This window comes from Oncorhynchus kisutch, linkage group LG13 (genome assembly GCF_002021735.2).
Source record: "Oncorhynchus kisutch isolate 150728-3 linkage group LG13, Okis_V2, whole genome shotgun sequence".
Taxonomy (NCBI): Eukaryota; Metazoa; Chordata; class Actinopteri; order Salmoniformes; family Salmonidae; genus Oncorhynchus; species Oncorhynchus kisutch.
The window spans coordinates 24,829,840-24,854,679 of record NC_034186.2 but is presented as its reverse complement, the minus strand read 5'-3'; the positions used below and the strand labels follow the sequence as shown (position 1 = coordinate 24,854,679).

Here is a 24,840-nt window from a genome sequence, read left to right as displayed (position 1 = left end):
AATCGATAGCAGCAGGTGTTGAAATGAAGTGTATTTTGTTTTGCTATTTGGAGCCAGGCAATGTGTCTTTGTTGTGACATCATACCTTATCCCCAGGGCCTGTCTCAAAATTATGGATTTACACTCTATTTGCTCACCATTTGGTCACACTTTTACAATAGCCCTGAGCATACACTAACTGCATGATGTATTTAATGTAGCTGCTTTCTTTAATAAAGAACACCAACCCCTCCCTCTAAGCAAACGCTCTGTTGACATTTTTTTTTTTCTCATCCGAACCACCCCAAACAGGATCCTGCATGTCCTGGTAACAGGTGGCGGAGACAGGATGTGGGAGAGGAACAGGATGGAGTAACATCGGTCTGTCTGTCTGTGTTTCCATGCAGGGAAAACTCTGGGCTCCGGAGCCTTCGGGAAGGTAGTGGAGGCTACTGCTTATGGAATGTCCAAAGCTGATACAGTGATGACAGTGGCGGTCAAAATGCTCAAACGTAAGACATCACAAATTATGGTAAAAATGCTGATATAGCAATGAAAAGAGACACATTTTGGTGATAGATGTGTGTATTTTAAGGTGTCTGACTGATCAGACCTGGTCAGGTCACACTGTCAGAGAGAACCCCTGCCCCTAACTATGGGTGCTAAACACCTGGATATTTAACTAAATGTATTTGACTAGCTATTGACCGTGTGTGTGTGTTTGCATTGATGTACACTATACAGTGCATTCGGAAAGTATTCAAACCCCGTGACTTTTTCCACATTTTGTTACGTTACTGCCTTATTCTAAAATGTATTAAATTGTTTTTTTCCCCTCATCAATCTATACACAATACCCCATAATGACAAAGCAAAAACGTTTTTTTTTTATAAATGTTTGCAAATTTCTTAAATAAAAATTGAAATAACTTATTTACATAAGTATTCAGACCCTTTGCTCAGGTGCATCCTGTTTCCATTAATCATCCTTAAGATGTTTCTACAACTTAATTGGAGTCCATCTGTGGTAAATCCAATTGATTGAACATGATTTGGAAAGCCACACACCTGTCTATATAAGGTCCCACAATTGACAGTGCATGTCAGAGAAGAAACCAAGCCTTGAAGTCGAAGGAATTGTCCATAGAGCACCGAGGCACAGACCTGGGGAAGGGTCTGCAGCATTGAAGGTCCCTAAGAACACATTGGCCTCTATCATTCTTAAGTGGAAGAAGTTATGAACCACCAAGACTCTTCCGAGAGCTGGCCGCCCGGCCAAACTGAGCAATCAGGTGAGAAGGGCCTTGGTCAGGGAGATGACCAAGAACCCGATGGTCACTCTGACAGACCTCCAGAGTTCCTCTGTGAAGATGAGAGAACCTTCCGGAAGGTCAACCATCTCTGCAGCACTCTACCAATCAGGTCTTTATGATAGAGTGGCCAGACGAAGCCACTTGGAGTTTGCCAAAAGGCACCAACTGACTTTCGGACCATGAGGAACAAGATTCTCTGGTCTGATTAAAACAATTTTGAACTCATTGGCCTGAATGCCAAGCATCACATCTGGAGGGAACCTTGCACCATCTGTACGGTGAAACATGGTGGTGGCAACATCATGCTTTTGGGAAGTTTTTCAGCGGCAGGGACCAGGAGACTATTCAGCATTGAGGGAAAGATGAACAGAGCAAAGTACAGAGAGATCCTTGATAAAAACCTGCTCCAGAGCACTCAGCAACTCAGATTGGGGCGAAGGTTCACCTTCCAACAGGACAACGACCCTAAGCACACAGCCAAGACAACACCGGAGTGGCTTTGGGACAAGTCTCTGAATGTCCTTGAGTGGCCCAACCAGAACCCAGACTTGAACCAGATTGAACATCTCTGGAGAGACCTGAAAATAGCTGTGCAGTGACGCTCCCCATCCAACCTGACAGAGGTTGAGAGGATCTGCAGAGAAGAATGGGATAAACTCCCCAAATATAGGTGTGCCAAGCTTGAAGGCTGTAATCACTGCCAAAGGTCCTTCAACAAAGTACGGAGTAAAGGGTCTGAATACTTATGCAAATGTGATATGTAAGTTTTTCTTTTTAATCAATTAGCCTAAATGTTTTTTTTTGTCATTTTTGGCCATTGTGTGTAAATTGATGATGGAAAAAAAAGTTTAATGTTTAGAATAAGGCTGTAACATAGCAAAATGTGGAAAAGTCAAGGGGTCTGAATCATTTCTGAATCCACCGTATATATAAAAGTATGTGGACACCCCTTCAAATTAGTAGATTCAGCTATTTCAGCCAGATACGGTTCAGATAAGTGTATAAAAACTGAGCACACAGCGATACAATCTCCATACAATCTCCATAGACAAACAGTGGCAGTAGAATGACCTTACTGAAGAGCTCAGTGACTCAACATGGCATGATCATTACTTGCCACCTTTCCAACAAGTAAGTTGGAAGCAACGTCAGCACAAAAACTGTTCGTTGGGAGCTTCATGAAATGGGTTTCCTTGGCCCGAGCAGACGCACACAAGCCTAAGGTCCCCATGCACAATGCCAAACATCGGATGGGGTGGTGTTGAGCTCGCCGCAATTGGACTCTGGAGCAGTGGAAACTCGTTCTCTGGAGTGATGAATCATGCTTCACCATCTGGCAGTCCGACAAACGAATCTGTGTTTGGCAGATGCACGTAGAACGCTACCTGCTGAATGTATAGTTCCAACTGTAAAGTGTGGTGGACGATGACTATTTTTCATGGTTCGGGCTAGGCTCCTTAGTTCCGGTAAAGGGAAATCTTAACGCTACAACATACAATGACATTTCAGACGATTCTGTGCTTTCAACTTTGTGGCAACAGTTTGAGGAAGGCCCTTTCCTGTTTCAGCATGACAATGCCCCCGTGCACAAAGCAAGGTCCATACAGAAAAGGTTTAATGAGATCGGTGTGGAAGAACTCGACTGGCCTGCAAAGAGCCCTGACCTCAACCCCATCGAACACCTTTGGGATGAATTGGAACACTGACTGAGAGCCTGGTCTCATTGCCCAACATCCGTACCCAACCTCATTCAATGCTCTTGTGGCTGAATGGAAGCAAGCCCCCGTTGCAATGTTCCAACATCTAGTGGAATGCCTTCCCAGAAGAGTCAAGGCTGTTATTCAGCAAAGGGGGGACCAACTCCATATTAATGTCCATGATTTTGGAATGAGATGTTCAACGAGCAGGTGTCCACATTCTTTTGGTCATGTAGTTTATGTATGCTTGTTACAATGAACCAGCCAGAGGCCATACTTCCTGTGATGTTTTCTTTGATGATGACTTTGAAGCACTTTTAAATGATCATGTTCTGGTGGTGTTTCCACAGCCAGTGCCCATGCCACTGAGAAGGAGGCTCTGATGTCAGAGCTGAAAGTTCTCAGTTACCTGGGAAACCACATGAACATTGTCAACCTGCTGGGAGCCTGTACTGTTGGAGGTAAGGAGCAGCATGTCTAGAGGACTATAGGGCTTATTCTCATTCTAATCTATTCTACTATCAATCTGGGAACTACAGTTGGCAGAGGTTTTTGAGATACAGTAATAATCGGAACAATTCTCCCTTTTATCACCAAGGATTGTATGACTTGTTGGCGAAATATCAGACTTTCTAGAGTTTTCCCTGTTAACACTATCAACGTTTCTCTTCACTGTAGCAATTGTGTTGAATCCACTCAATATTAGCCACTTTCAATGCAACATACCGAAACAAAACAAACTATGCAAAAGAATTTGCTTTCGGCACAATGCATCGGAGTATGATTCTTTTGCACATGACTCAGCCCATACTCAGCCAATACTCTACACAGACCGTTTCATCATTACCAATCAGAGCTGCAGTAGGCCTATATGCAAATAGACCATTGCCAAATATGGATCTGTGTCATTTACTTTGAACTGGACTGAGTTTACATCTGTCTTAGTGAGTAGATGCACTTGTTTTGAGATCATGCGAAGAGCTGGATGTAGCCACATGTGCACATTTTGTTCATATCCTTTGCTAGTTAGTGAGTTATTAGCCCAGTTATAGATCATTTGTAGTCAACAATAGGGGAGTGATTGCTTCCTACAAAACATGTACATTTCTAGACATCTTAGAAAATATTAAGAGGTAAAGAGCTGTTTTTGTTTTAAAGGGGTAGTTTTGGATTTTGAGACAGGCTTGAATAATCTAAGTAGCCAATAGGCAGACGGTAGCATAATTTGTCTGATTCTCTGTAATAATGGTATGGGAATAATAATACATTTTATTTTGTAAAGTGGTTTCTTGCATCAAACAACAACAACTACATTTTCAGTCACCTCCTTGTCTGAAGGACAAGTGGATAAAAAGGTTGATTTCAAGCCTTGCATGTTTGTTTTTTTTCTCATGGAATGTAGGCCTACATTGAACACCACACATTGGGTGCTACTGAAGGCTGAATGATAGAGCAGCTATTTTCATGTTAAAATATTATGGGATGCATTTTCTCCATAGTTTTCTATGGTAGGCCACTGGAAGACCTGGTACGCCAACATTAGGATCAAATAGCCACAGTAGCCTACTTGGCCACAGTTAAAACTAACTTAAAGCAGGTACAGCCTCAGTGTTCAATGTAAACGCGTGCTGGAAGTTGCACAGAATTTCCACAACCTTCACGTTTGCGCTCAGCAGACCAGAAATCTGCTCAGAGCTCCCAAACCATTTGAGGGAACATTGCTTGTTGGGCGTAAGTATTGTTTACTATTCGTTGTATTAATGTTTATGATATAGGAGTGGTGCTCTTGCAACTTGTAGGAGTGGTGCTCCTGAAACTTGCTATACTTGTTTTGTTGTGTCTATATTTCAAGGTGTTTTGTTTGTCTTGTTTGTCTTTAGTGTGTTGTTTCTTGGTGGATGACATTCATGTGACTGACCATGGCTATTTGTCTCCTTGTCTTCAGGCCCAACCCTGGTGATCACAGAGTATTGCTGCTTCGGTGACCTCCTCAACTTTCTGAGGAGGAAGAGGGAGACGTTCTTTTGTGACACGTTAGGGGAGAACCGCTACTACAGGAATGTCATGCTGCAGAGGGAGACAGCTACAGCTGGGTCAGATGGGTCAGTGTGGACTCATTATGTTTACAAAGAGTTGGGTGGTATATACTGTAATTTTCACTGCACAGTTTATACTGTATATATGTACTGTTGCTTATGTCATCTCACCTGCTCACAAAAGTAAATACCACTGCCGTTGTTCTCCCACCCATTGGAAAATTCCCCAATTTAACTAAGCATACAGTACTTTCATAGTCTATAAGGAAGGACACGTCTACACTAAACCGACTACTCTTAGTTGTTATTGAGAAAAATACTTACAGTAAATATAAATGTCTCTGGAGATTCTTAAATGTTTATGTTGGGGAGTATTTCTTACCTAGTGTATTGTAGTTATGTGTAGTATTTGATGGCGACTGAACTGACACCAGACTGCTTATTTCCTCCTTGCAGAGACAGCAGGAATGGCTACATGGATATGAGGCCTTCTGTCGCTGGTGTCCTGCCCAATGGCTTCTCCTCAGAGAAGAGAATCTCGATACGCAAACCAGGCAAGACATCCACTTTTATTTTAATTGATAATTATCACATATATCACTTGAGAAACCTAATTTATACAGCCTGCAATGTGCAGTATCTCCCTCTATACATAGTTAAGCTTCCTTAATACACAATGTTGCTCCCTCTACACACCTCTCAAATTATCTTGCTCTATCACTATGTTTCTCTCAGGTGGTTCCAGTAGTGAGCCTGATGTTGTGAGTGAGATGCTCCATGAGGACAGTCTCTCTCTGGACACTGAGGATCTGCTCAGCTTCTCCTATCAAGTGGCCAAAGGCATGGACTTCCTGGCTTCTAAAAATGTAAGCCCTTAATTTCCTCATAGAAGCTCTCCTCTCCTAATTTTAGCGCCTGAAAGCCCCCACCACTAGCTATTCAGAACAACAGGTCTATTTTCACGCTGCAATTAAATCCAGCAAGTTAAATCCATGATGGTAGATAATGTCCAACCATTCTCTAAATATTTTTGTTCTGTAAGTACTGTACATTCACGTAGACCAAGAAAAGCACTATTTCCACTGGTATTGTTTGTTCTATGTATCAGATTAAATTTAGACACACGCTAAGCCGTACACACACACACACACACACACACACACACACACACACACACACACACACACACACACACACACACACACACACACATTAGTTCCATCTTCTTAATTTCCAAACAATGCTAGGATCACATTTCCATAACTGGTCAACAGGTCCAGAATACATTTTGAGCATTCTGCTGAAAAATGTATAACCCATTGTGGCCCATTGTGGTCACCAGACTACAGCCAGGCCCTGTATCAATCAGTGTGTGTGGAACAAATTCGGGGAAGAACATTTACTGTCACCATGTATTAGTAGTGTTTAAAACTTTTATGTTAACTTATGTTACCTTATGTTATCTTATTACATTGCATAATGTTTTATTATTTGTGTGTGTGTGTTCAGTGCATCCACAGAGACCTGGCTGCCCGGAACATTCTGCTGACTCAGGGGCGAGTGGCAAAGATCTGTGACTTCGGCCTGGCCCGTGACATCACCACAGACTCCAACTATGTAGTCAAAGGCAATGTAAGTCTGGCCCATCGCTTACTACTGTTGAGCTCAATATGATTTATAGACACAGCATAGATATTTTGCAGTGAAAACCATCAATGGAATAGTCAAGCACTGGCACAGCATTGATATAAAGCCTCTCAAAACCAGTGTCAGCCATGAGCCTGGGGGCATCATGGGCTAGTACTGTATGTTCCAATTCCATGGCATTTGAAGTACTGTATGTATGTACACTGAGTGTACAAAACATTAGGAACACCTGCTCTTTCCCTGACATAGACTGACCAGATGAATTCAGGGCCAGCATCCCTGTGGAATGCTTTAGATATTAGGAAGATGTTCCTAAAGTTTTTTTACACTCAGTGTGTATCTGATGGATCTGACATTGTAATGCGCACTCTGACAGGTGTGTGATTATGAATTCCTTTAAATTTAATTTAAATTCTTTCAATTAAGCACAACATTAAGCACCTTAGGGGAGTTTTAACCTACTCTTGAAACTAAGGAAATACAGTACCTCTCCTCTCCTCTCATACAAGAACAAGCAATTTTGAACATTTCTGATCCAAAATTCAAGATTAATCAAAAGCATCTGCATTCATTATTTGCTCTCTCTAATTCTACACTCTTCACTGCTGTAGACAGCTGAAGTGATAGAGATGATGGATTACTTCAAAGATGTCAAGAGATTTGCTTTGATGCATTTTATGAATACATGAAGTGCATCTGACATATTAGACTGGCCGTGATGGTTTGTGTTCCATGCAGGCCCGCCTCCCAGTCAAGTGGATGTCTCCAGAGAGCATCTTTGAATGTGTGTACACATTTGAGAGTGACGTATGGTCCTATGGCATCTTGCTCTGGGAAATCTTCTCACTCGGTACGTACGTCCACGTTACCCTCTGTGTGTGTGTGTGTGTGTGTGTGTGTGTGTGTGTCCGTGTGTGCGAGTACCTGTCCATGTGTGTGTTTTCATTATCTTATTTTCTTCATGGCCTACAGGAAGCAGTCCATATCCTGGGATGCTTGTGGACTCAAAGTTCTACAAAATGATTAAGGAAGGATATAGAATGGATGCACCAGAGTTTGCACCGAGTGAAATGTGAGTGCGTGTGTCTAAGTATCTTGAGAAAGACTGTGTGTGTGTGCGTGGGTGTACTATACAGGGGTGTGAATATGTGGGATTTAAGCAGATTAAATATTTAATGAATTTCACCATAAACTTCACCATGAAAGCTAAATTATGATTTAGTTTATTAGACGTTAGCTCCATTTTCAGAAGAATAGACTTAGAGAAAAGCATGTAAAGTGTCACTTTGTAAGAGAGGAGGGGGAGAGACAAGATAGGTAACAGGTGTATGTGCTTGGTGCCATGCCTGTGCTAAATATGTGTGTTGTGGTTTCAGGTATGAGATAATGAGGTCGTGCTGGGACTCGAACCCCTTTAAGAGACACTCCTTCAGCAAGGTGGTGGAGAGGATTGAACAACAGCTGTCAGACACCACAAAACACGTAGGTCACAGATCTCTTCTAACCTGCTTGTTTACACATGTTGACAGACTATGGATTTAAGGTATTCACAAGAGTTTACCAGCAGTAAAATCCATATTCTTTACATTTTTTTAAGTGCCAAAAGGTTCCACCTTGAGATTGTGCTGTATTTAATAGTAGCAAACAGTTCCTTGCAAAAGTATTCACCCCCCCCTTGGCGTTTTCCTATTTTGTTGCATTACAACCTGTAATTTAAATAGATCTTTATTTGTATTTCATGCAATGGACATACACAAAATAGTCCAAATTGATGAAGTGAAATGAAAAAAATAACATGTTTCAAAAAAATGTAAACTGAAAAGTGGTGCGTGCATATGTCACCCCCTTTGGTAGGAAGCCCCCTAAATAAGATCTGGCACAACCAACTACCTTCCGAAGTTACATTAGTTAGATTGCACACAGGTGGACTTTATATAAGTGTCACATGTTTTAATATACGCCTGTTCTGAAAGGCCCCAGAGACTGCAACACCACAAAGCAAGGGGTACCACCAAGCAAGTGATACTATGAAGGAGCTCTCCAAACAGGTCAGGGACAAAGTTGTGGAGAAGTACAGATCAGGGTTGGTTATAAAAACATATCTGAAACTTTGAACATCCCACGGAGCACCATTAAATCCGTTATTACAAAATGGAAAGAATATGGCACCACAACAAACCTGCCAAGAGAGCACCGCCCACCAAAACTCATGGACGAGGCAAGGAGGGCATTAATCAGAGAGGAAGCAAAGAGACCAAAGATAACCCTGAAGGAGCTGCAAAGCTCCACAGCAGAGATTGGAGTATCTGTCCATAGGACCACTTTAAGCCATACACTCTACAGAGCTGAGCTTTAAGGAAGAGTGGCAAGAAAAAAAATAAGCAACCATGTTTGGTGTTCGACAAAGGCATGTGGGAGACTCCCCAAACATACGGAAGAAGGTACTCTGGTCAGATGAGACTATAATATTGCTTTTTGGCCATCAAGGAAAATGCTATGTCTGGCGCAAACCTAACACCTCTCATCACCCCGAGAACCCTGTCCCCACAGTGAAGCATGGTGGTGGCAGCATCATGTTGTCGGGATGTTTTTCATCGGCAGGGACTGGGAAACTAGTCAGAATTGAAGGAATGATGGATTGCGCTAAATACAGGGAAATTCTTGAGGAAAACCTGTTTCAGTCTTCCAGAGATTTGAGACTGGGACGGAGGATCAATTTCCAGCAAGACAATGACCCTAATTATACTGCTAAAGCAACACTTGAGTGATTTAAGGGGAAACATTTAAATGTCTTGGAATAGCCTAGTCAAAGCCCAGACCTCAATCCAATTGAGAATTTGTGGTATGACTTAAAGATTGCTGTACATCAGCGGAACCATTAAAACTTGAAGGAGCTGGAGCAGTTTTGCCTTGAAGAATGGGCAAAACTCCCAGTGGCTAGATGTGCCAAGCTTAGAGAGACATACCCCAAGAGAATTGCAGCTGTAATTGCTGCAAAAGGTGGCTCTACAAAGTATTGACTTGCTCAAGTTTTCTGTTTTTTTGTCTTTATTTCTTGTTTCACAATAAAACATATTTAGCATCTTCAAAGTGGTAGGCATGTTGTGTAAATCAAATGATACCAACCTTCCACAAATCTATTTTAATTCCAAGTTGTAAGGCAACAGAATAGGAAAAATGCAAGGGGGTGAATACCTTCGCAAGCCACTGTACTATACAAATTCAATAAAATATTACCTGCCTTCATGTTTTAGTAACGTGCCACTGGGCACACACTGGTTGAATCGTTTACACATAATTTCAATTATGTATTGTAGTAGTGTATTAATTTTATATGATGTACTGCTTTATATTTGTTTGATATGTAATGTAAGTGCGTTAATGTATTTTGACTCCAGGAAGAGTAGCTGCTGCCTAGGCAGTAGCTAATGGGGATCCCTAATAAATACAGTGCCCTGCGAAAGTATTCGGCCCCCTTGAACTTTGCGACCTTTTGCCACATTTCAGGCTTCAAACATAAAGATATAAAACTGTATTTTTGTTGTGAAGAATCAACAACAAGTAGGACACAATCATGAAGTGGAAAGACATTTATTGGATATTTCAAACCTTTTTAACAAATCAAAAACTGAAAAATTGGGCGTGCAAAATTATTCAGCCCCTTTACTTTCAGTGCAGCAAACTCTCTCCAGAAGTTCAGTGAGGATCTCTGAATGATCCAATGTTGACCTAAATGACTAATGATGATAAATACAATCCACCTGTGTGTAATCAAGTCTCCGTATAAATGCACCTGCACTGTGATAGTCTCAGATGTCCGTTAAAAGCGCAGAGAGCATCATGAAGAACAAGGAACGCACCAGGCAGGTCCGAGATACTGTTGTGAAGAAGTTTAAAGCCGGATTTGGATACAAAAAGATTTCCCAAGTTTTAAACATCCCAAGGAGCACTGTGCAAGCGATAATATTGAAATGGAAGGAGTATCAGACCACTGCAAATCTACCAAGACCTGGCCGTCCCTCTAAACTTTCAGCTCATACAAGGAGAAGACTGATCAGAGATGCAGCCAAGAGGCCCATGATCACTCTGGATGAACTGCAGAGATCTACAGCTGAGGTGGGAGACTCTGTCCATAGGACAACAATCAGTCGTATATTGCACAAATCTGGCCTTTATGGAAGAGTGGCAAGAAGAAAGCCATTTCTTAAAGATATCCATAAAAAGTGTTGTTTAAAGTTTGCCACAAGCCACCTGGGAGACATACCAAACATGTGGAAGAAGGTGCTCTGGTCAGATGAAACTCAAATTGAACTTTTTGGCAACAATGCAAAACGTTATGTTTGGCGTAAAAGCAACACAGCTCATCACCCTGAACACACCATCCCCACTGTCAAACATGGTGGTGGCAGCATCATGGTTTGGGCCTGCTTTTCTTCAGCAGGGACAGGGAAGATGGTTAAAATTGATGGGAAGATGGATGGAGCCAAATACAGGACCATTCTGGAAGAAATCCTGATGGAGTCTGCAAAAGACCTGAGACTGGGACGGAGATTTGTCTTCCAACAAGACAATGATCCAAAACATAAAGCAAAATCTACAATGGAATGGTTCAAAAATTAACATATCCAGGTGTTAGAATGGCCAAGTCAAAGTCCAGACCTGAATCCAATCGAGAATCTGTGGAAAGAACTGAAAACTGCTGTTCACAAATGCTCTCCATCCAACCTCACTGAGCTCGAGCTGTTTTGCAAGGAGGAATGGGAAAAAATATCAGTCTCTCGATGTGCAAAACTGATAGAGACATCCCCCAAGCGACTTACAGCTGTAATCGCAGCAAAAGGTGGCGCTACAAAGTATTAACTTAAAAATACAGTTTTATATCTTTATGTTTGAAGCCTGAAATGTGGCAAAAGGTCGCAAAGTTCAAGGGGGCCGAATACTTTCGCAAGGCACTGTACGAATATAATACAATGATATTACGTGGTACGTAGTTGATGTCTGTTGCCAGTGGCGTTAGCCTACTACCCTAGCCTTTTGTAAGGCCACTCAGTGGTTGAAGAATGTGAGTCCTCTGACATTTGAAACCCTAACAGAAGTGCTTTTAAAGTACCACCTAACAATCAAAGAGTCCCACCCGCTGAACACTGCTGACCAGTCATCTGTTAAGGCAATCCAGCATGTGTCACAGACTGTTAGGATTGATCTAGTTGTTTTGACTGAGTTAATGAATTACCACAGGGCCACACTGTAAACCACTATGTGTTGTCATTACTCAACACTTTTGATGAAACCTGTTGCACTTAATGTTGAAGTCGGAAGTTTACATACACCTTAGCCAAGTACATTTAAACTCAGTTTTTCCCAATTCCTGACATTTAATCCTAGTAAAAAATCCCTGTTTTAGGTCAGTTAGGATCACCACTTTGTTTTAAGAATGTGGAATGTCAGAAGAATAGTAGAGAGAATGATTAACCTCAGCTTTAATTTCTTTCCTTCATCACATTCTCAGTGGGTCAGAAGTTTACATACACTCAATTAATATTTGGAGCATTGCCTTAAAATTGTTTATCTTGGGTCAAACGTTTCACACACGCTTTTTCAGTTCTGACCACAAACTTTCTATAGGATTGAGGTCAGTACCTTGTGATGGCCACTCCAACACTTTGTTGTCATTAAGCCATTTTGCAACAACTTTGGAAGTATGCTTGGGGTCATTGTCCATTTGGAAGACCCATTTGCGACCAAGCTTGAACTTCCTGACTGATGTCTTGAGGTGTTGCTTCAATATATCCACATAATTTTCCATCCTCATGATGCCATCTATTTTGTGAAGTGCACCAGTCCCTCCTGCAGCAAAGCACCCCCACCTCTTGATGCTGCCACCCCCGTGCTTCACTGTTGGGATGGTGTTCTTCGGCTTGCAAGCCTCCCCCTTTTCCCTTCAAACATAACGATGGTCATTATAGCCAAACAGTTCTATATTTGTTTCATCAGACCAGAGGACATTTCTCCAAAAAGTACGATCTTTGTCCCCATGTGCAGTTGCAAACTGTGGGCTGGCTTTTTTTATGGTGGTTTTTGAGCAGTGGCTTCTTCCTTGCTGAGCGGCCTTTCAGATTATGTCGTTATATAGGACTCATATAGATCATTTTGTACCTGTTTCCTTAAGCATCTTCACAAGGTCCTTTGCTGTTGTTGTTCTGGGATTGATTTGCACTTTTCACACCAAAGTACTTTCATCTCTAGGAGACAGAACGTGTCTCCTTCCTGAGCGGTATTACGGCTGTGTGGTCCCATGGTGTTTGTACTTGCGTACTATTGTTTGTACAGATGTACGTGATACCTTCAGGCGTTTGGAAATTGCTCCCAAGGATGGAGCGGACTTGTGGAGGTCTACAATTTGTTTTCTGAAGTCTTTGCTGATTTCTTTTGATTTTTCCATGATGTCAATCAAAGGGGCACTGAGTTTGAAGGTAGGCCTTGAAATACATCCACAGGTACACCTCCAATTAACTCAAATTATGTCAATTAACCTATCAGAAGCCTATAAAGCCATGACATCATTTTCTGGAATTTTCCAAGCTGTTTAAAGGCACAGTCAATTTAGTGTGATACAGTGAATTATAAGTGAAATAATCTCTGTAAACAATTGTTGGATTAATGACGTGTCATGCACAAAGTATTTTTCCAAAACTATAATTTGTTATCAAGACATTTGTGGAGTTGTTGAAAAACTAGTTTTAATGACTCCAACCTAAGTGCATGTAAACTTCCGACTTCAACTGTACTTAGTGTTTTTGTAGTCATTACTCAAACTGATGGAGTCACTGTGATCGTGTAGGGGTTGAGTTGTATCAGCTTTACATTTTGAGGAATGGCCCCACTAAACCACACCTCCAATATAATTTTGTGTGCCTTATCTTTTTGAGTGAATTGTAGAATTACCTCACATGACTGTATTTGTTAGGGACAGAGACCCATGTTTGTTGAATTCATTAATTTTCAGTCCTGTTCACAGAGTAAGTTCCTAGGCTAATATTATCATTATAATTCAACCGTTTATGATAATACGTTGCATATTTCACAAGGCCTTATTTTGAGGCCTAGCTTTTAAAAAATATATATATTTCACCTTTATTTAACCAGAGAGAGACTGAAAAACAGCTTCTATCTCAAGGCCATCAGACTGTTAAACAGCCACCACTAACATTGAGTGGCTGCTGCCAACACACTGACACTGACACTGACTCAACTCCAGCCACTTTAATAATGGGAATTGATGTAAATATATCACTAGCCACTTTAAACAATGCTACCTTATATAATGTTACTTACCCTACATTATTCATCTCATATGCATACGTATATACTGTACTCTATATCATCGACTGCATCCTTATGTAATACATGTATCACTAGCCACTTTAACTATGCCACTTTGTTTACATACTCATCTCATATGTATATACTGTACTCGATACCATCTACTGTATCTTGCCTATGCTGCTCTGTACCATCACTCATTAATATATCCTTATGTACATATTCTTTATCCCCTTACACTGTGTATAAGACAGTAGTTTTGGAATTGTTAGTTAGATTACTTGTTGGTTATTACTGCATTGTCGGAACTAGAAGCACAAGCATTTCGCAACACTCGCATTAACATCTGCTAACCATGTGTATGTGACAAATAAAATTTGATTTGATTTGTAGGCTAGTTGAGAACAAGTTCTCATTTACAACTGCGACCTGGCCAAGGTAAAGCGTAGCAGTGTGAACAGACAACAACATAGAGTTACACATGGAGTAAACAATAAACAAGTCAATAACACAGTAGAAAAAAAGTCTATATACATTGAGTGCAAAAGGCATGAGGAGGTAGGCGAATGATTACAATTTAGCAGATTAACACTGGAGTCATAAATGGTCAGATGGTCATGTGCAGGTAGAGATACTGGTGTGCAAAAGAGCAGAAAAGTAAATAAATAAAAACCATATGGGGATGAGGTAGGTAAATTGGGTGGGCTATTTACCGATGGACTATGTACAGCTGCAGCGATTGGTTAGCTGCTCAGATAGCAGATGTTTAAAGTTGGTGAGGGAGATAAGTCTCCAACTTCAGCTATTATTATTATTATTATTATTATTATATATATTTTTGTTTTGTTGCAATTCGTCCAGTCACAGGCAGCAGAGAACTGGAAGGAAAGGCGGCCAAATTAGGTGTTGGCTTTAGGGATGATCAGTGAGATGCGCATGCTACGGGTGGGTGTTGCCATCGTGACCAGTGAACTGAGATAAGGCGGAGCTTTACCTAGCATGGACTTGTAGATGACCTGGAGCCAGTGGGTCTGGCGACGAATATGTAGCGAAGGCCAGCCGACTAGAGCATACAGGTCGCAGTGGTGGGTGGTATAATCAAATTCAAATCAAATCAAATTTATTTATATAGCCCTTCGTACATCAGCTGATATCTCAAAGTGCTGTACAGAAACCCAGCCTAACACCCCAAACAGCAAGCAATGCAGGTGTAGAAGCACGGTGGCTAGGAAAAACTCCCTAGAAAGGCCAAAACCTAGGAAGAAACCTAGAGAGGAACCAGGCTATGTGGGGTGGCCAGTCCTCTTCTGGCTGTGCCGGGTGGAGATTATAACAGAACATGGCCAAGATGTTCAAATGTTCATAAATGACCAGCATGGTCGTATAATAATAAGGCAGAACAGTTGAAACTGGAGCAGCAGCACAGTCAGATGGACTGGGGACAGCAAGGAGTCATCACGTCAGGTAGTCCTGGGGCATGGTCCTAGGGCTCAGGTCCTCCGAGAGAGAAATAAAAAGAGAGAATTAGAGAGAGCATATGTGGGGTGGCCAGTCCTCTTCTGGCTGTGCCGGGTGGAGATTAAAACAGAACATGGCCAAGATGTTCAAATGTTCATAAATGATCAGCATGTTCGAATAATAAGAAGGCAGAACAGTTGAAACTGGAGCAGCAGCACGGCCAGGTGGACTGGGGACAGCAAGGAGTCATCATGTCAGGTAATCCTGGGGCATGGTCCTAGGGCTCAGGTCCTCCGAGAGAGAGAAGGAGAGAATTAGAGAACGCACACTTAGATTCACAAAGGACACCGAATAGGACAGGAGAAGTACTCCAGATATAACACACTGACCCTAGCCCCCCGACACATAAACTACTGCAGCATAAATACTGGAGGCTGAGACAGGAGGGGTCAGGAGACACTGTGGACCCATCCGAGGACACCCCCGGACAGGGCCAAACAGGAAGGATATAACCCCACCCACTTTGCCAAAGCACAGCCCCCACACCACTAGAGGGATATCTTCAACCACCAACTTACCATCCTGAGACAGGGCCGAGTATAGCCCACAAAGATCTCCGCCATGGCACAACCCAAGGGGGGGCGCCAACCCAGACAGGATGACCACATCAGTGAATCAACACACTCAGGTGACGCACCCCTTCCAGGGACGGCATGAGAGGGCCCCAGTAAGCCAGTGACTCAGCCCCTGTAATAGGGTTAGAGGCAGAGAATCCCAGTGGAAAGAGGGGAACCGGCCAGGCAGAGACAGCAAGGGCGGTTCGTTTCTCCAGAGCCTTTCCGTTCACCTTCCCACTCCTGGGCCAGACTACACTCAATCATATGACCCACTGAAGAGATGAGTCTTCAGTAAAGACTTAAAGGTTGAGACCGAGTTTGCGTCTCTGACATGGGTAGGCAGACCGTTTCATAAAAATGGAGCTCTATAGGAGAAAGCCCTGCCTCCAGCTGTTTGCTTAGAAATTCTAGGGACAATTAGGAGGCCTGCGTCTTGTGACCGCAGCGTACGTGTAGGTATGTACGGCAGGACCAAATCAGAGAGATAGGTAGGAGCAAGCCCATGTAATGCTTTGTAGGTTAGCAGTAAAACCTTGAAATCAGCCCTTGCTTTGACAGGAAGCCAGTGTAGAGAGGCTAGCACTGGAGTAATATGATATTTTTTTTTTGTTCTAGTCAGGATTCTAGCAGCCGTATTTAGCACCAACTGAAGTTTATTTAGTGCTTTATCCGGGTAGCCGGAAAGTAGAGCATTGCAGTAGTCTAACCTAGAAGTGACAAAAGCATGGATACATTTTTCTGCATCATTTTTGGACAGAAAGTTTCTGATTTTTACAATGTTACGTAGATGGAAAAAAGCTGTCCTTGAAATGGTCTTGATATGTTCTTCAAAAGAGAGATCAGGGTCCAGAGTAATGCCGAGGTCCTTCAGTTTTATTTGAGACGACTGTACAACCATTAAGATTAATTGTCAGATTCAACAGAAGATCTCTTTGTTTCTTGGGATCTAGAACAAGCATCTGTTTTGTCCGAGTTTAAAAGTAGAAAGTTTGCAGCCATCCACTTCCTTATGTCTGAAACACATGCTTCTAGCAAGGGCAATTTTGGGGCTTCACCATGTTTCATTGAAATGTACAGCTGTGTGTCATCCGCATAGCAGTGAAAGTTAACATTATGTTTTCGAATAACATCCCCAAGAGGTAAAATATATAGTGAAAACAATAGTGGTCCTAAAACGGAACCTTGAGGAACACCGAAATTTACAGTTGATTTGTCAGAGGACAAACCATTCACAGAGACAAACTGATATCTTTCCGACAGATAAGATCTAAACCAGGCCAGAACTTGTCCGTGTAGACCAATTTGGGTTTCCAATCTCTCCAAAAGAATGTCGTGATCGATGGTATCAAAAGCAGGACTAAGGTCTAGGAGCACGAGGACAGATGCAGAGCCTCGGTCCGATGCCATTAAAATGTCATTTACCACCTTCACAAGTGCCGTATAAGGTGCTTTAGTAACAAAACGGATGGCACTGTGATAAACTGCATCCAGTTTGCTGAGTAGAGTATTGGAAGCTATTTTGTAGATGACATCGCCAAAGTCAAGGATCGGTAGGATAGTCAGTTTTACTAGGGTAAGTTAGGCGGCGTGAGTGAAGGAGGCTTTGTTGCGAAATAGAAAGCCGACTCTAGATTTGATTTTAGATTGGAGATGTTTGATATGAGTCAGGAAGGGGAGTTTACAGTCTAGCCAGACACCTAGGTACTTATAGATGTCCACCATCCAGGGTGGTGATGCTAGTGGGGCGTACAGGTGCAGGCAGCGAACGGTTGAAAAGCATGCATTTGGTTTTACTAGCGTTTAAGAGCAGTTGGAAGACACGGAAGGAGTGTAGTATGGCATTGAAGCTCATTGGAGGTTAGATAACACAGTGTCCAGGGAAGGGCCAGAAGTATACAGAATGGTGTCATCTGCGTAGAGGTGGATCAGGGAATTCAACTTACTACAAGTATTTAAGTAAAACATGCCTGTGGGTTTACAGTCCACACAGTCCAAACAGAGTACAAAGAACATGCCTGTGGGTTTCCCCACCCCAACTACCCAGGGCCACATGTTTAGGCTACCACCAGACTAGTCAGACTAGCAGTTAACACACAGAAATGTGTCAACCCTCAATTAACACACGCATCACACGCCACACACACATGCATGCACCCCATGCACGCACACAAACACATACAGTAGCCACTGAACATCTCATGACAGTTAGAACGTAATGAATAGGGTTGATCACTTGTGACATAATCACCTCTTTCATTGTGTCATGATGACCTCTCTTCATGAACTCAGCTCACCTCTCACTTCTGAAACATGCCAGCGATTTAGCTAACACAGAGCAGGCCTTCTCTTCTCACGCCTTCCCCTTCACACCTTCAGACCAGAATGCTACACAGTCACCTTCTTTATTTAACCACGCTACATGTTTCTCACTCAGTAAGCAGAACTGCAATGAAAACACCCCTCCAGTATGAACTCTCTCTGTTTCTCCCTCTCTCTGTCTAGATCTATCTGAACTTCAGCTCCAGGTTTCCGGTTACAATAGGGCAACAGGTTACCAGCGTGGACCAGGGGACGCAGAATGCCAACATCCTTTGCCTCAACTCTGTGGGCAACAGCAACGCCTCCACTCTGCCCCTATTGGCCAGCGCCAGCGATGACATCCTCCTGGGGGAGATGGCCACTGGGCTCAGGGTCCACCAGGTGTAAGGCCCCACCCACGATGGCTGCCCCATAAAGTGCCTGTTCAGTGCCATCCCGAACACCCCACCACACCCTATTCCAATCATATATTGTGTCTAGCTATTAACCCCCCCCAACCTTATGCCTAGCTGTTAGCGTCCCCCTTCAGACCGAGGTTTTAAAGAAGGATCCTCTCGAAACCTCTGCTCCTGGCCGCCTTAGGGGTTACCATTCCTAGATCATTACTGCATATACATTTTGATGTGCTGTTTGAAATGGACACTATAGTTTATAGCTCCATAGTAGTGCTATTTTCAGAGGACTTTCCTCAATGTTGCTGTTACTGTATCTTATATGTTTCATACAATGTTTTTGTTTTTCACATCTCCGTTGTCAATGTATTAAACTGAATTACTATGTTGTTTTAAATATATATTTTTTCTTAAACGAATTAATGTAGCATTTATAATGGTTAAAATACAACTATCGTTGGAGGTGAAAGTATTTGAAATGTAACATCTTTCCAGATGTAGGCATCATGTAATGAAGCTTTCAGTTGACCTTTTTTTTCTGTTGCGTCTTTAAAAAAAATGAATTTTAGTATTATTCCACGAGTTCAGTTTTGGTGATTATGTGAAGGAGAGACATTTCTAGGGCCAATGGCTGAAATTATATTCAGGAGGTTGAGTCTCAAAACGTCTCAATCTAATGAACCGATAAGCATGGTACTATGACTGTTTATACGTGTATATATTGACCTTGTGTATGGCTAGTAATAAGCGTATGGTGTGAGAGGTAGCATTAGCTTAGATTCAGCAAAGGTTGCTTGCTGGAGAATCCTTGTAAATATGTAAATATGTTGCTTGTGTCGGCACCTCTTCTGTCTTTTACAGTATGTGACCCTTGTTTACATTTGTCATCAGACAGGTACTGCCATATCACTATGGGGTTTCTTTAGTATAAAAACTGTCACCAAAGATGGGTAAGGTTGAAACAGTGCGTGGTTAGGATGAGCATACTGTGTAAGGGAAAAGGTGATTAGCCAGTGGATGCTTTCTACTCTTAAAGATTGTTAAAGAAGGCTTTCTGTTTTGAGACAAAAAGACAATGATGCTTGTTTCAAATGCCAATGTGAAGCTTGCGGAACAAACCAATAACTGTTCTGAGAAAAAGCCAATGGGAGGAATTCTGCTCAGATGAATAGCCAATTTGGTGTTAGATGTTAGAGCTGTCTAATCAAACAAGGTTGTGACATGTCTTAGCTCCCTACAGTCCTGTGAGCAGTACCCTCAGTGCTCCCATCCCATCCATCAGTAGCTGATTTCTCAGCCTTCCCTCCGCTCTTTATGTCCAGCTGCTTCCTCTGACGGAAGTGTCATTTCCACCATCTCTCAGCCAGAGCTCTGTATCACTTCAGACTCCCATCACTAGGACTTCCCTCTTCCCACACTGAGATATTGTTGTGAAGAGCACCTGGAAATGCACAGACGGAAAGTGTGTGCGTCCGTGTGTCTGTGTGTAGGTGCCACAGTATGAAATGTATGACATTTACCCAACTCGCTTTTCAACCCTGTCTCTTTCCCAAAGCTGGCTCTTTGTAAATATGTGTGTGAATACAATGTAATGTGGATGCTGTCTTAATGTTTTATTTTCTATTGATATGGTATATTTAATGCACACCTCTGATATTCTGTCATATAAAACATTTCCTACCACAAATAGATACACCGATACATCCATTAAATATATACTGTTCATCTTCTTCTTTGGAGGTAAGCTGCTTGTTTTTCTGTTTTCTTGTGACAACTGTAGATGTCTTTGTTTGGATATTGCTGTAGATTCGTTGTGTAGTGACATTTTCTCCTTGGCTAACCATCGCATGGTCTTCTACAAGCAAGTCAAAACATTTGTTCTTTATTTTCAAATGTTTTGTACAGCTTTGGCTTGAAAATCTAGTTTGTTTTCAGCCCCAAACAGGAACGCAATAGCAAATATTGTTCTAATTTGGCTAATTACAAGCAAGGGACGAGTAGAGCTGTAGGGCAATGACTCACATCAATGCAATGCTCATTCCCCATCCCCCTTCTGTCACATGGAATTGGAGACCTCAAAATAGGTAATTGCGCACTAATAACATAGTATTTACATGTTTATCTGTGTCATTCATCACACTGCTAAAGAGAGCACAACCAAAATATTGTCTGATTATCCCTAACAACGTTATGCTGGAAAAGTTGATATAATATGATGCTTGTTTTCAAACTTTTAGGACATTTGTATATTTGTTGTGTATTTATTTTACAAGAGACAAAGTTGTTTGTTGTGCACATTTGCAATGTGTTGCTATCTCTTGTGTTACTGTAATAGAAATAAAAGAAACCCTTAAATAGTTTTGTTAATCATGATTTGTATTAGTAATATGTGACTTTTTCATGTTATTATTTTCATGTGTGCAGTTTGTGATTCAGTTTGATAATGTAGTGGAGCCATTTTATTTAGATGGACATATTGTCAGCCATCTGTGTCAAGCCTCGGAGCAGGTGATGCCTCAGGTCACTGTCAGTCTCCTCTCCATGGTAGTGTACAGTCATACTAGTCTACAGTCACTGACCGTATCTGTTTAGAAAATCATGTGTCCTGCTCCAGAATTGTCAGGGTCTTTGGCTTGGGTCCAGCTTGGGACATCTGGCTGAAGGGGAACGCTGCCAGGACAGTGGCTTGTCCAGCAGGCCAGGCCGGTGGACAGACAGACGGAGGGCCCTTGTGCGTGTCACTGTGTGGGCTGAGCCCATTGTTCTAGCATCTACAGTATCTGATAAGAGGGACAGGAAATCCCACCATTGAAGCAGAATGGTTGGTTGAATACGTTTGTCAGACAGAGTGGTCGCTTACAGTAAAGAGCAGCTGAGAGAGGGAGAAGAATCTTTTCTGTAATATTTCATCACATTATTTGAAGATCATTGCGAGACTGAGACTGGACTTTTACAGCAAAAGCTACTTACACTTGTGCTACTGTACTGTTGGTCTAATATGAAATGTCCTGCAACAGGGTGATCAAATGAAGATCTTACATCTGTATATGGCCCAGTTGAGATTTTCATATGTTATTACTCTCCCAATACAGTCCGATTAGACACAGTGTATTGAAACCTTTTTTTCTTTCTCTATCCCTCTCCCATCTCACCCTCTGTCTCTCAGTAAGGTTTGAATTCTGTCCAGGTCCTCATTCCAGCACAATAGTCTCATTTGTTTTCTAATAGCCTCTGGTAAATTATACTTCTATCCAAGATGGAAAAACAAACACCCAATTTTATCGTGGCAGTTCCATTGCTTTTTCTCTGGGATAATCTAGTTACAAGGGCCAAGTGCCAACACGATGCAATATGTAATTAATACACATGATATGGTGTGTGTGTGTGCATGTTTGCATTCGTGCGAGTGTGCATGCATGTGTTCATGCTTACATGTGTGTATTTGTGTGTACTTCTTTAAAACAATCCCCTGAATGTTGTGTTTTGTCTGTAGATTTTTCTGTGAAAGTATGGGTCTTTAATTTATTTTGTATATACTGTATTTTAGTGTTCTGCTCCTTTAGTGAAAGCTCCAGTTGCTGAACCTGTGGTGTAGCCAAATTAAGTAGCAGGGTTGACTAATTCATCTTAAATTACCTCCCTTATCCTACCTCATTTGCACATGCTGTATATAGACTTGTTCTACTGTATTATTGATTGAATGTTTGTTTATTCCATGTGTAAATCTGTGTTGTATGTGTCAAACTGCTTTTCTTTATCTTGGCCAGGTCGCAGTTGCAAATGAGAACTTGTTCACAACTAGCCTACCTTGTTAAATAAAGGTGATATAAAACATTTAAATATCAGCCATGAATCCCCTTGTGACAGGGGAAAGAAGGCTTGTTGATTGCAACAGGGAGTGGCAATGGAATACAAGCTTCACAAAAAATATGATTTTGTTCAAACATTTCTAGCCTGTTGTCACGACTTCTTCCGAAGTCGTTGCCTCTCCTTGTTTGAGCGGTGCTCGGCGTTCGACGTCACCGGTCTTCTAGCCATCATTGATCCATTTTTCATTTTCCATTGGTTTTGTCTTGTCTTCCCACACACCTGTTTTCAATCCCATTCATTACCTGTTGTGTATTTAACCCTCTGTTTCCCCTCATGTCTTTGTTAGAGATTGTTTAATTGTCAGTGTTGTTTATTTGTTGTGTTGGTGCGCGACGGGTCCTCGTACCCATGTTTGTTCATGTCTGTACTTTTAGTGTTATGGAGCATGTTCCGTGGACATTTATTAAAAGACTCCATTTACACTCCATTTTGACTCTCCTGCGCCTGACTTCCCTGCCACCTATACACACGGCGCTGACACCTGTATATCTATGAGTAACAGGGTTGATGTGTTATGCTTGAACCACTACTCAGTTTTTCACCAGAAAATGGCAAAAAAGAGTAGAACCAGCTCACCTACTTTTACAGTGCCTAAAGAATGTATTCAAACCCTTTGAATTTTTCCACATTTTGTTGTGTTACTGCCTGAATCTACTGGGTGACAAATTCACCTTTCAGCAGGACAATAACCTAAAACACCAAATATAAAAGACCAAATACACACGTTGCTTACCAAGAAGACAGTGAATGTTCCTGAGTGGCCGATTTAACTTAAATCATTTTGGCAAGACTTGAAAATGGCTGTCTAGCAATGATCAACAACAAACTTGACGAAGCTTGAAGATTTAAAAAAGAAAAATGCTTATAAGAAATTCCACTATACTCTGAAGACCCATTAAAGAGGCAACGCGTCAATACAGGACTAAGATGGAATCCTACTACACCAGTTCCGACGCTGTGGCAGGGCTTGCAAACTATTTTGGACTACAAAGGGAAGACCAGCTACGAGCTGCTCAATGACACAAGCCTACCAGATGAGCTAAAGGACTTCTATGTGCACTTCAAAGCAAGCAACACTGAAGCATGCATGAGAGCAACAGCTGTTCCGGACGACTGTAGCCGATGTAAGACCTTTAAACAGGTCAACATTCACAAGGTCACAGGGCCAGACAGATTATCAGGACGTGTACTCCGAGCATGCGCTGATAATTCTACATGTTTCAAACAGACCACCATAGTCCCTGTGCCCAAGAACATCAAGGTAACCTGCCTAAATGACTACCAACCCATAACACTCACGTCTGTAGCCATGAAGTACTTTGAAAGACTAGTCATGGCTCACATCAACATCATCATCCCAGAAACCCTAGACCCACTCCAATTTGCATACTGCCCCAACATATCCACAGATGATGTAATCTCTATTGCACTCCACACTGCCATTTCCCACCTGGACAAAAGGAACACCTATGTGAGAATGCTATTCATTGACTACAGCTCAGAGTTCAAAACTATAGTGCCCTCAAAGCTCATAACTAAACTAAAGACCGTAAGACTAAACACCTCCCTCTGCAACTGGATCATGGACTTCCTGACGGGCCACCACCAGGTGGTAAGGTTAGGTTACAATATATCTGCCACACTGGTCCTCAACACAGGGGCCCATCAGGGGTGGGTGCTTAGACCCACCTGTACTCCCTGTTCACCCATGACTGTGCGGCCCAGCATAACTATAACACAATCATTAAGTGTGCAGGCGACACAATGGTGGTAGGCCTGATCACCAACAATGATGAGAGGGGGGTGCCAGGACAACAACCTCTCACTCATCATGATTAAGAAAAAGGAGATGATTGTGGACTACAGGAAAAGAAGAGCCGAGCATACCCCGATTCTTATCGACGTGTCAGTGTATAATGTCTGTTTGTAACAGTGTGTTATCTGTTAAAATGTGATCGTATTATAAATTGTATTTTAATGTTTAAGGACTCCAAATGAGGACTAAAAGAGATAATCACAAATCTAATCAAATCGACAGGGCTTTAGTGGAGCAGGTTGAGACCTTCAAGTTCCTTGATATCCACGTCACAAACAAACTAACATGGTCCAAACACACCAAGACAGTTGTGAAGAGGGCACTAAAACATTTATTCCCCCACAAGAGACTGAAAAGATTTGGCATGAGTCAT

General features: G+C 42.0%; 1 protein-coding gene across 4 annotated transcripts in view; it reads left to right on the top strand.

Moving 5' to 3' along the window:
- Positions 1-21,138, top strand: part of LOC109902719 (mast/stem cell growth factor receptor Kit) — a 48,553-nt gene extending 27,415 nt beyond the window's left edge. For all 4 annotated transcript variants that reach the window (XM_031785817.1, XM_031785814.1, XM_031785815.1 and 1 more), the window contains 10 exons: positions 387-491; positions 3,340-3,450; positions 4,935-5,091; positions 5,482-5,579; positions 5,761-5,891; positions 6,535-6,657; positions 7,411-7,522; positions 7,645-7,744; positions 8,049-8,154; positions 18,573-21,138. In XM_031785817.1, the coding sequence (XP_031641677.1) occupies positions 387-491; positions 3,340-3,450; positions 4,935-5,091; positions 5,482-5,579; positions 5,761-5,891; positions 6,535-6,657; positions 7,411-7,522; positions 7,645-7,744; positions 8,049-8,154; positions 18,573-18,776 (1,247 nt within the window). In that variant the 3' untranslated portion in view covers positions 18,777-21,138. The remainder of the gene's footprint in view (positions 1-386; positions 492-3,339; positions 3,451-4,934; positions 5,092-5,481; positions 5,580-5,760; positions 5,892-6,534; positions 6,658-7,410; positions 7,523-7,644; positions 7,745-8,048; positions 8,155-18,572) is intronic.
- The last annotated feature ends 3,702 nt before the right edge of the window (positions 21,139-24,840 follow it).